At 35.0% G+C, this 13,006-nt stretch overlaps 1 protein-coding gene across 4 annotated transcripts in view; it reads left to right on the top strand.

The window, feature by feature from the left end:
• LOC114343874 (uncharacterized) overlaps window positions 1-13,006 on the top strand; it is a 700,122-nt gene that overhangs the window by 254,060 nt on the left and 433,056 nt on the right. For 3 of the 4 annotated variants that reach the window (XM_050644499.1, XM_050644498.1, XM_050644501.1), the window contains 3 exons: window positions 7,078-7,122; window positions 8,762-8,827; window positions 11,701-11,763. The exons of the other annotated variant lie outside the window; for it this stretch is intronic. In XM_050644499.1, the coding sequence (XP_050500456.1) occupies window positions 7,078-7,122; window positions 8,762-8,827; window positions 11,701-11,763 (174 nt within the window). The remainder of the gene's footprint in view (window positions 1-7,077; window positions 7,123-8,761; window positions 8,828-11,700; window positions 11,764-13,006) is intronic. 4 annotated transcript variants of the gene reach the window in all.

The following is a 13,006-nucleotide window of genomic DNA, read 5'->3' as shown; positions in this document are numbered from 1 at the left end:
TCTGTTTGCGCATCTGCTATCCAATTGACCCGTGTTGAGCTGCCCCCCCCCCACTTGCAAAAAACAAATAGCGCTGATTTATGAGCTATTTATGAGCTTTCATATTCCGCAAATTAAAAATTTTGAGCTCGTTACACTGAGCAGGAATTTAATATTTTAGTGGGGGAAGGGAGTGGGGCTTGAGTTTTAACTAAGAGAAAAATGCTGAGAAAATTTAAAATATATCGTATTGCGGATATAATTCGTATAGCTTATATATTCTAAGAATAAACTCTTAAATCAAGCGCATTTCGAGTATTGAGCTACAACTCCTTTGCAAGAAAACCACCCCATCTTCCTGGCGTAAAAGAGAGGTGTACTTAAAATCAATTAAACTAATTATTTGGCGACTACATATCGTTTAATAATTTATGAGTTCCCAAAATACGCTCATGTAGATCATTAAATGCAATTACTTTTGTATAGCGCAGTCACTGAAGAGTAAAAATCTACTATTACCTTCAATTTCGGTAAACCTTAATCGATTTTCACGAAAATTGGTGAATGGTTAAAGAATACCTCATGGTGCCACCTTGCGCCTTTACTCTGAGGGTGGATACCACCCTTTCTCGGGGGTGAAAATTATTTTATTAAAAATGACTCCATAAATCGATAAAAGGACAAATTATAAGCAAAATTTGTTATATAAAGTTATCATAAAATTGCAATTACTTGTGTATAGTGTAGTCACTGAAGGTAAAAATTAACTACTGCCTTAAATTTCGGTGAACCTTCATCGATTTTCACGAAAATTGGTAAGTGGTTAAAGAATACCTCAAGAAACAAAAATGGCATGGTGCCACCTTGCGCCTTTACCCTGAGGGTGAATACTACCCCTTCTCGGGGGTGAAAATTATTTTATTAAAAATAACTCCACAAATCGATACAAGGAAAAATTATAAGCAAAATTTGTTATATAAAGTTATTAAAATAAATCAATACTTTTTGAGTTATTAAAGATCAAATATTTTAATTTTCGTGAAAAAATGCATGCTTTAAGCGATTTTTCATAAATAACTCAAAAACTGTAAGTTTTTACTAAAAAAGTTTTCATTACCAAAATTGAAGCTAATGAAAAATATAATAAATTCCTTACGTACTGGCAAAAACTTTTAATATTAATTTAAAGTAAGTTATAGGTAATTGAATGTATATTTTTTCTGCAAGTACATACTCAAATCTAAGGATCCAAGCTTAAATAACTGGAAAACGATGCATTTTATAACATATACTTACTAAATACTTGTCAAAATGCTTAGAAATACCTATCAAATGAGCTCCAGAAAAAGTTAATAGCATCAAAAATTATACTCCAAAATTTTTTCCAAAAAAATGGTATTTTTGTTTTTTTGGAATAATTCTGTTAAAGGACCCCGCACAAACCTTATGGAAAATAGGTCCCAGTGGATTTCGTTCATACTTTGGGAAAATACTCTTTGAAGCATCCTGATAAAAAGTTCTCATGGGCACAACTCAATCGTGTGAAGGATTTTCAAGATATAGAGGCCCAAACTCGAAAAATTATAAGATTTACGGGGTATTCCAATTCCGTGAGTTACTGGTTATTTGGCAGCATGTAGAAGTTTGGATCAAGGAAAAGTACTAGTAGTCTAGGATTTTTTCCTGGCTATCCAACGGCGATCTTTACTTTGACCTTGACCTTCAACGGACGTCATCTTCTAGAGTTTCGAGGGTTTTCGGCATTAAATTGATATATACAGATTACTCATGGGTTTTTGGGATCGCAAAACACGAATATGCCATCAGAATTGACCTCCGGATGACGTGATGGCCAGGGCCACTGTAAGGGACGTCATCTTCTAGAGTTTCGATGGTTTTCGGTATTTAATTGATGCAAATGAATTACTGGAGGGTTTTTTGAGGTCGCTAAACACGAATATGCCACCAAAACCGAATCCCGGAGCACCTGGTTTCCAAGGTCAATGAAAGGGGCTCCTGGAGTTTCGAGGGTCTTTGGTACTACATTGATGCAAACGGATTACTCATAGATTTTTGGAGTTGCTGAACACGAATACCCCATCAGAACAGACATCGGAGTTGCTGGTGCCAAAGGCACGTCATGCTTTGGAGATTCGAGAGCTTTCGGTCCTAAATTAATGTAAACTGATTACTCACAGGTTTTTGGGGCTGCTGAACGTGAATTCGATATCGTATCCGATCCACGGAGCACCTGGTGCCTAAGGCAGCTCTTCTTCTGGAGTTTCCACAGGTTTCGGCATTAAATTTATGCAGATGGGTATTACTCATTAGTTTTTGGGACTGCTAAACACAAATACGTCATCAGAACAGACACCGGTGTACCTGGTGCCTAAGGCACGTCATCTTCTGGGGTTTCGAGAATTTTCGGTACTAAATTGATGCAAGCGGATTATTCTCGTGTTTTTGGGGTTGCTGAACACGAATATGACTTAGATAAAAGACTCTGGAGTATCTAGTGGCAATGATGAATTCCACTATCAAAATAGAATGTAGTAAATGATATTAGAATAAATGAAGGAAAAACATTGTCAGATATAAATTGAGTTTATGTTTTTTATAAATAATTAAAACAATTGAAGAGCACAATATAGTTATTTAATTAATATTTTTGACTTTGAAAACGGTATAAAGGACCTCGAAACTCCAGAAGATGACGTACTATAGTGCATGTTCGGTAGTATGCATGTATGCATGTTCGGCAACCCCAAAAACCTAAGAGTAATCCATTTGATTCCTCCGAAACTCCAGAAGATAACATGTCTTAGGCATAAGGTGCTCCTGTGTCTGTGCTGATCACGTATTCGTGTTCAGCAACCCCAAAAACCTAAAACTAATCCGTTTGCATTAATGTAGTACCGAAGACTCTCGAAACTCCATTAGCCCCTTTCATTGACCTTGGAAACCAGGTGCTCCGGGAGTCAGTTCTGGTGGCATATTCGTGTTTAGCGACCTCAAAAAACCCTCCAGTAATTCATTTGCATCAATTAAATGCCGAAAACCATCTAAACTCTAGAAGATGACGTCCCTTGCAGAGGCCCTGGCCACCACGTCATTCGGAGGGCAATTCTGATGGCATATTCGTGTTTAGCGATCCCAAAAACCCATGAGTAATCTGTTTATATCAATTGAATGCTGAAAACCCTCGAAACTCTAGAAGATGACGTCCGTTGAAGGTCAAGGTCAAAGTAAAGATCGCCATTGGATAGCCAGGAAAAAATCCTAGACTACTAGTACTTTTCCTTGATCCAAACTTCTACATGTTGCCAAATAACCAGTAACTCACGGAATTGGAATACCCCGTAAATCTTATAATTTTTCGAGTTTGGGCCTCTATATCTTGAAAATCCTTCATACGATTGAGTTGTGCCCATGAGAACTTTTTATCAGGGTGCTTCAAAGAGTATTTTCCCAAAATATGAACGAAATCCACTGGGACCTATTTCCCATAAGGTTTGTGCGGGGTCCTTTTATGATATCAGGCCCAGCCAACTATTTGATAGGTAATTTCAAGAGCTATAAAACTGTATTACATTTAATCTTTCAAATACATTATTTTTTTAGGATAATAGGTGCTCCAGTTACATTCTTCTCGCAGTAAAATTTAGGTTTAAACGTTTCTATTTTGATTATTTTGATGCATACAGAAATAAAAAGACAAGTAAAATCTTTGCTAATAAAAAAAACTCAAATTTCGTTCTCTATCGTTTTTTACGTGCGTCGAGTATTGTTGGAGTTATTATCAAAAGAAAATAATTTACGAAAATTTTAAGCATTTTGATTTTTTTTTAAATCATATAAATATATTTTTTTAAAATATGCATTCTAAATCGGTCCAAATGTTTAATGTTTAATAGGGATTATTAAAGATTTAATTTTTGTGGAAATGGCGTACGTTTTATTATCATGTTCACTTGCTTAATTTTGATGATATCAACTTTTTGGAGCTCATTTAATAGGTATTAGTATTTTGACAAATCTATATAAGTATATTTTATAAAAAATATGGTTTTCCTGTTATTTGAGCTTGGATACCTACTTAGATTTGAGTACCTACTCGCTTACATAAAAAAATATACATTTAATTACCTAATATGTAACTCACTTTGAATTATTAATATTAAAAGGTTTTTCAAGTAAGGAGTATATTCAATGTATTATTAGCTTCAATTTTCGTAACGATTACTTTTTTGTAAAAACTTACAGTTTTTGAGTTATTTATGAAAACTCGCTTGGAAGCATGCATTTTTTCACGAAAATTAAAATATTTGATCTTTAATAATAACTCAAAAAGTATTAATTAATTTATTTTAATAACTTTATATAAAAAATTTTGATTATAATTTGTCTTTCTATCGATTTGTGGAGTTATTTTTAATAAAATAATTTTCACCCCCGAGAAAGGGTGGTATCCACCCTCAGGGTAAAGGCGCAAGGTGTCACCATGCCACCTTTACTTTAAGTACAACTCTCTTTTACGCCGGGAGATGGGGTGGTTTTCTTGCGAAGGGGTTGTAGCTCAATAATCGAAATGCGCGTGATTTAAGAGTTTATTCTTAGAATATATAAGCTATACGAAATATATCCGCAATACGATATATTTTAAACTTTCTCAGCATCTTTCTCTTAGTTAAATCAATTAAAGGGTTGTTTGGAGGTGAAGGGGATGAGCTCAAAAATCGAAACTATATATAAAATAGCTCGTAATTCTGCCGCAAAGATTGATTCAATATCCCTATTTTTAAGGGGGGGGGCTGACTGAAATATTAAATTCCTGCTCAGTGTAACGAGCTCAAAATTTTTAATTTGCGGAACATGAAAGCTCATAAATCAGCGCGATTTGTTTTTTAATTTTTGCAAGTGGGGGCAGCTCAACACGGGTATCCAATTGTCACAATTGTTTTGAGGTCGTCGTTCCATCGCGTTGGGTTTACTTCTGTCTGAAAACTGGATATCGTTTATTTTCTGCAGGATGCAGTCTTTCGAAAGTTGTCCCGGTAGCATGCATGTCGAGCTTGGCATTGGCTGTATCACTTTAAAACTTAAAACGTTTTCCAATTTTTCTTTCAAATTTTCGATGATTTTTTCCGTTGGTCATCATCGTTGGAGAATAACCTTCATCTTCATCTTCTTCTCCGGCACTACAGCTAAAATTGAGCCTTGGCCTCCTTTATTTTTGCCTCCACCCTTGCTTGTCTGTGGCTGCTCTTCTCCATATACGGACTCCTAAAAGGGCTTGTGCGTCGCTGTTTACTGTGTCTTCCCAGCGTTTTCTTGGCTTTCCAACCGGTCTCTTTCCCTGCATTCTAGCATTCAGTGCTCTTTTTGGTAGCCTATCCTCTCCCATTCTTGTCACATGTCCGGCCCATTGCAATCTTTGTATTCTAATGAAGTCTGACAGGGGTTCTTCCTTATAAAGTTGATAAAGTTCGTTGTTGTATCGACTTCTGAAGATTCCGTTTTCTCTAACAGCTCCTAGTATTCTCCTCAGTACTTTCCTTTCGAATGTGTCGAGTTTGTTTTTGGATGTTTCTTTCAGGACCCAGGCTTCACTGACATAGCATGTTATTGGTCGAATTAAAGTTTGATAGATTCTCATCTTTGTATTTCGGTGGACACTTTTAGAACGAAATATACGGGAGAGGGCAAAATAAGCTCTGTTTGCCTGCGTTATTCTCTTCCGTATTTTTCCGTCTTCTGATCCGTCGGCATATATTTCTACTCCCAGGTATGTAAACTTTCCAACCGTTTTAATGTCATCTTCATGTATAATGTTTTGTGGGACTATATTTCTTCTCGTCTGAGTCATTATTTTTGTTTTTTCTGCATTAATTTCCAGCATTTTTGTTTGTGTTTTTAACTCTGCGTATGTTTCCTGTGCTCCTGTTGATGTTCTACTCATAATATTAATATCATCGGCATAAGCGGCCAGTTGAACCGTTCGGTTGGTCAGTAGGTTTCCTCGTCCAGTTTGCATTTGCCTAACCGCATACTCCAGTGCCAGGTTAAACAATGTTGGGGCCAGCCCGTCTCCCTGCTTTAGTCCCTGCGAAATTTTGAAAAAGTCTGTCCGGTCGTTTTGTATTCGTACACATGCCTGAGTTTCATCCATTGTGGCTTTAATGAGTTTTAATAGCTTGTGTGGTATTGCCAATTTAGCCAATATATGTATAGTATAGTTTGTTCCTTTTGACTGAGTCGTATGCCTGTTTGAAGTCTACAAACACGTTGTGAACATCAATATCGTGTTCCCATGATTTGTTCAAGATCTGTTTGACTGTAAATATTTGATCCAGTGTCGATCTTCCCTGTCGAAAGCCCGTCTGATACTCTCCAATAATATTTTCTGTTAGTGGTTGGAGCCGCTGGTTTATAATATACGTGAGGACTTTATATGCTGTACATAGTAGAAAGATTCCACGGTAGTTTTTGCACTGGAATTTGTCTCCTTTTTTTATAGATCGGGCATACTATACTTTTCTTCCAGTCGTCTGATATTTCCTCTTCTTGCCATATGTCTTTGATGAGCGCGTGGATCTGACTTGCTAGGTGGTCACCACCTACCTCATACAGTTCTGTTGGTATTTCGTCAACTCCCGGAGCTTTTTTGTTTTTCTGATCCTTAATAGCTTCGAGAACTTCGTCTATAGTTAGAGCTTCTACTCCATTACCTACTTCATTCTCTTCTACGTAGTTCATAGCCGTTTCATCTTCCAGTTGGAGAATAACCGGTCGTCTCATTTTCAGGACTTTTATAGGCTTGCAGGAATAGAGGAACAAAAGTGTCCCAATCTTTTTGACACTTCTTGACAAACAGTTCTATCATGCCATGTCTTTCGACCATTTCGTCTGATTACGAAACCCAAGGATTTCATTAATTCATGCCATAGTTCTGATTAAAATTTCGTCCTTGATCAGAATGTAACTCTAAAGCAATTCTATATCTTGATACGATCTTTTATCTTTAAACATATAAGTACCTACATACTCTACAAATGTTTACTTATCTAGTATTGTTTTGTAAATATCGATTATTTTCAGGATCATTCCAACGAAATCTTCAGCAATATCACAATTTTCACGAAGGTAAGAGTCATTTTTCCAAAGTAAGAGTTTTTTAATTCCTAATTAAAATTATTATATAGACGACAGGGCATTAAGCACAAAATAAATCCATTTTTAAATACAGCACCTAAAGAATTGCCACTTTTTGAATTGTGTTCAGTATGATGTCAGAAAAAAAGTTTACTATATAAAAATAAGTGGAAATGCATAATTGCAATTTAAAGTGCATAAAATGCATGCAAACGTGCATAAACATGTCAAAATAAGTGTATTAAGTGTCAGATTTTGTTACTCGGGGTTTTGGGGTCGCTGAAGATGAATACTATATCAGAACCGACCAGGTTCACTGCTAAGGCACGTCATCTGAAGTTTCGAGGAATTTCGGCAGTAAATTGATGCAAACGGATTAAACGGGGGTCGCTAAACAAGAATACGCCATCAAAACCGACCCCTGGTACACCTGGTTCCCAAAAACCTGCCAAACTTCAGAAGACAACATGCCTTAGTAGTGACCTTAGGCACCAGGTGGTTCGAGGTCGGTTCTGATAGTCTATTCGTATTCAGTGACCCCAAAAACCGCCATCATCTATTTACATTCATTCAAGGCTGAAAAATGACGTGCCTTAGCAGTGACTGTGGGCAACAGGTGCTCCGAGAGGTTAGTTTTGATGGCATATTCGTGTTCAGTAACACCAAAAACGCCTCGTGTTATTAGTTTACATTAATTTAGTGCCAAAATCGCTCGAAATTCAAGAAGGTGACGTGACCCTAGACACCAGATGCTCCGGGTGTCATTTCTGATGGCGTATTCGTTTTCAACAACCCAAAAAACGCCTGAGTAATCTATTTGCCTCAATTTAATGCCGAAAGCCCTCGAAACTCCAGAAGATGACGTGATCTAGCAGTCACACTGGGTACCATGTGCTCAAGCGCAAGGATCTGATCGCTTATTCGTATTCAGCGACTATAAAAACCTTGAAGACCAATTTACTGCCGACAACCTTGGAACCTCCAGGTGACGTGCCTTGGCGGTGACCCTGGGTACCAGGTGCTCCAGAGGTCGGTTCTGATGTTGTAGTCGTGTTCAGCGACCGTAAAACCCCCGAGTAACAAAATATGGCCCTTAATATGCTTATTTTGACATGTTTATGCATTTTTGGATGCATTTTATGCACTTTAAAATGCAAATATGCATTTCCACCCATTTTTCTATAGTAGACTTTTTTCCTGACATCATCCTACCTAAACACAATGCAAAAAGTAGCAAGTCTAAACCGATTTTTATGTCGATGTTTTTAGTGCTAAATGCTAGTGGTATCAAATTAAAGCATCGTTAAGTTTTTACAGGAAGAATTCGAAAAGTTAGGTTGTGGCTTTATTCTTAAACTGATTTTTATGCAATTTAATATTTTAAGCCACAATTTTACTTTGAAATTAAGTTTATTTGACGTTTTGATTTCCACTTCGGAAATCGGTATCAAAATACAAAATATATAAGTCGCTAAAGAAGTTTTCACTTCAAAAAACAAAATGCAACACGAAAGTATTAGTAAAATAACAATTTACCAAATTTACAATGTTACCAAATAACAATAATCTTATTAAAATGGCATGTTGGTGATTTATAGCATTGTTTTATTTACTTATAATATTATTTTAGCACTTCAGCTGCAGCTTTACAAAATGGTCAAAAAAGTACAAATATAAAGCTCAATGGCAATTCCAGGTAAATGCTAAAATTGATTATTTCTGGAATGGTTAGTGAAAATAATTTACATCCGTGAAAGCACATTGTACCGGGTGTCCCAATAAGAATGGCTCTCGGCTATATCTCAGGAACCGTTTATAGTACAGCTTTGGGAAAAAAAATTTTATAACAGAAGTTGCCTGGGGAAAAGCCTGCAAATTATTTTCATAACTGTAAGCCCACCGCTAGAGGGCGTAACTGAATATCAAAAATTAAATAATCAAAATTTTACAAAATTTACCCAATGAAAGGGCACTGGAAATCCGATCATCGTATTCTTTATAAAATTCTGCGCATATTTTATTTCACAAGTTTAAGTCTATCTTTTCAAATAAGAGGTGGGGTGAGTGGGAACCTTGTTATGAAAAAATGGCTGTAAGTCGGGTTCTGCTAAATCGATTATTGCAAACTTGGTCTAGTTGAAAACATATCTTTTTCATCAATGTAAGAGTTATAATTACGAAACAGCCTAATAAGTAGTATACCAGCTAGGGGGCGCTATTTTATGTTTTTCGGAAATCTAGTTTTCTTTAGAAAATATTAAATACAAGTATGCATTTTTAATCCTGTATTACAAAATTAGTCCAAATTAGCAACAGAATAGCGAAAACCGCATGTCGATACCTTTTTTCTATCTCGAGATATCTTAAGAAACGTGTTAATTCTTAAAGATAACTGATTATGTCTCCTGTAAACGAAGTTACGGAAATCAAAGTGGAGACAAGTAGTGTGCTGTGGAAAAAGATTAGAGCGTGGCACTTGCCGAATGCCGACAGAAGTGAATACTTACTATAGATTCGATTATATTCCTTTGATTCAATTCGATTCCATTCGATTAGATTTAATTTTATTTAATATATATTGTATATATAATATATAATTTAATATAAATACATAATATATACCTAATTTAATACATAATATTATATACTAGTGATTTTACCCGTTAAAATTAGGATTAATAAGATATAAAGATACATAAAGCTCTAAATTATTTTTCTTAATAAAGTAACCGATATTTTTTAAATTAAAAATTTAATTACTGATGAAGTATAGTAAATACTTCGTGTAAATTTTAATCGTAAATAATAATGCATGGAAGAGTTTATTTATTATTAGATACTCTCATTAAAGGGGAGGCCGTTATACAAAAGTGACCTTTTTAAATTTGTTGATTACATTATTCCTTTCAACCTGCTTATCCTCAAATTGTATTTTTAAACATCCTATTTATTTTATATAATAATAATTAAATTCACTATCAAATTTGAAGTAAAACTTCTTTTGAAAGTTTGTTTAATTCTAAAATTAACCGGTAAAATCACTAGTACAGTTGTCTTAATATATAAATTCTTAATATTTTTAAAAAATATATTCAAAAATGATTTAATATATAGGGTGTTCCATTTAAAAAAACACAACTTTGGTTCCTACCGTCGTTCTGACTCACCCTGTATAATTTAAAATAATTTTAAATTATAGACGGAGTCGATATACATTAATTTTGTTAAAAACATGTTTTTGTATATCCCATAATTTGGACATAATCAAAGAAAACCAGAGGTTTGGCGCACCCTGTATATTATTAATGTATTAAATTGGGTATATTTTAATATATTAAATTATAAGCATAATTTTTATAATAAATAAAATTAAATCCAATCGAATGGAATCGAATTGAATCGAACCGAATATAATTGAATCTATGAGAAATATCCACTTCTGTCGACACTCCGCAAGTGCCCCGCTCTAATTTGTTTCCATAGCACCCTACCTGTTTTCACTTTGATTTCCATATCTTCGTTTACTGGTGACATTATCAGTTTGTTTACAATTTATACGTTTCTTAAGATATCTCGAGATAGAAAAAACGTATCGACATGCGGTTTTCGATATTCTGTTGCTAATTAGGTCTACTTTTGTAATACAGGGTTAAAAGTGCATACTTGTATTTAATATTTTCCAAAGAAAACTAGATTTCTGAAAAACATAAAATAGCGCCCCCTAGCTGACATATTACTTATTAGGCTGTTTCGTAATTATAACTCTTACATTGATGAAAAAGATCTGTTTTCAACGAGACCAAGTTTGCAAAAATCGATTTAGTAGAACCGGACTTACAGCCATTTTTTCATAACAAGGTTCCCACTCACCCCCACCTCTTATTTGCAAAGGTAGAGTTACACTTGTCAAATCAAATATTAGCAGAATTTTGCGAAGAATACGATGATCGGATTTTCAGTGCCCTTTCATTATGTCAATTTTGTAAAATTTTGATTTTAAAATTTTTGATATTCAATTACGCCCTCTAGCGGTGGACTTACAATGATGAAAATAATTTCCAGGCTTTTCTCGAAGCAACTTTTGTTACAAATTTTTTTTCCCAAAGCTGTACTATAAACGGTTCCTGAGATATGGCCGAGAGCCATTCTTATTGGGACACCCGGTACATAAAAACTAATTGACTAAATTTGGGCACTACTAAAATTTTTTATTGGTGTTTTTTAAGATACTAACGTTTTACACGTTGATTTTGGTTCCCTACTGACTTCAAGCACAAGGACTCGAGGAAAATAAATATTTTAGCATACATATATTTAGAGCAAGTTCACATGACAGGCCTAACGTGCGTCTTGGTAACGCGCTTTTTTTATTCAGGCCGTACACATGTTAATGCGCGTGTTAATTCACAAATGTAGTTGTAATGTGCGTTATCAAAAAGCGCATTAAGCGCTTGTCATGTCAACTTGCCCTTACACTTTAAATGATTACCAAATGTTTTCATTAACCATTTTTAATGCTTGCTAACACCTGTAGTTTATTGTACATATTCACGTAGCGCATGTTTTTAGTGTTTCTCCAGTCGCATTGAAACGTCCTAGTAGAGCATCGACTGCAGTCAATATGGTGGAGAGGTACGTAGATGTAGTAGAATATAGTAAAATAGTTATGTATTTTATAGTTTCTAACGTTTTTGAATTTGGTTTCAGCCAGCTTTTAATAGATTTTTGCTTTTATTGTTATCGATATCTGGAACAACAATCTACGAAACCAGACTTATTAGGTATGGAAAAATTCAACAAAATCTATTGAAAAAACAGTCTTTGAGACCCTAGGCAAAAACAGGAAAATAAGAAACGGCGAAGGGTTCTCTCTCTCGCTCTTTTGTAGTTTCCGTTTTTCTGAAGATCGTGATTTCCTCCAGTAGTCTTAACATTTTTTTTCGTTGCTCTCTATCTTCAGCTACTCTAAACGTTTCGCAGAATCAGTAGCCCTATATTAATCTCTTTAAATTATCGTCACCTTTATGAACCACATGACCTAAGAACTATAGAATTCTCTTTATACATGTTGTGGATAGCATTTTTTTACGTCAACAATACATCTCAACGGCTTTAATGTTTTGGCGCGTTTTTGCCCGAAGAGTTTAAGTTTCTGCTCGAATAGAAATATTGCAGAAAGAAGTAATACCATTATCCAGATTTAGCCATACGGCTCACACTCCCTCTAAGAGGAAAATTTACTCATCCCAGATACCTACGGTATCAAAAGAATTGAGCTCTGGTGGGACTCTTTCCGTGTTATCGAGCCCTAGGTGACCTGGTATACTGGTATGGATGTGAAACGGAGGTTGTTCGCACTGGAAATGGAGTTCTGGTAAAGATCGGCCTGGATCTCTACAGTAGGGGAGGAAAGTATCCTAAATTTGGAGTTACTCGAGCGTTATGGGAACCTATTGGGTTGTGAAGAATAGGTCCTAAAACCAAAAAAAGTTAAGTTAAGTTTTCCATAAAGTGGAGGACTTTCCTTTTTTAATTTAATTTTCCATTTCCAACAATCGCTTTTTCCGATTATAGCGCCATCTATCCATAATTCGAAAAAATGTCTCGAATAAAAGTTACTTATTTTTACGTAAGGAATCCAAATCCAAAAAATACGTTTTTTTGGCATTTTTCAGATTTTAAATCGCTTGTATTATAACTTTAAAACTATTAACTTTTGAGAAAAATGTCAGAAAACTTATTTTATTTAGAATATTACAAAGAATCTAGAAAAAATATTTTTCAGCGGAAAATAGCAGATTTTTGAAATAGAGCGCGCCACACCGGCAAAAAAATCTGATAAACACGCATATTTAACAATTAAAAAACAACGATA

Source organism: Diabrotica virgifera, chromosome 2 (assembly GCF_917563875.1).
Source record: "Diabrotica virgifera virgifera chromosome 2, PGI_DIABVI_V3a".
NCBI lineage: Eukaryota > Metazoa > Arthropoda > Insecta > Coleoptera > Chrysomelidae > Diabrotica > Diabrotica virgifera.
The sequence above is the reverse complement of the archived record's forward strand: the minus strand, read 5'-3'. Positions and strand labels throughout refer to the sequence as shown.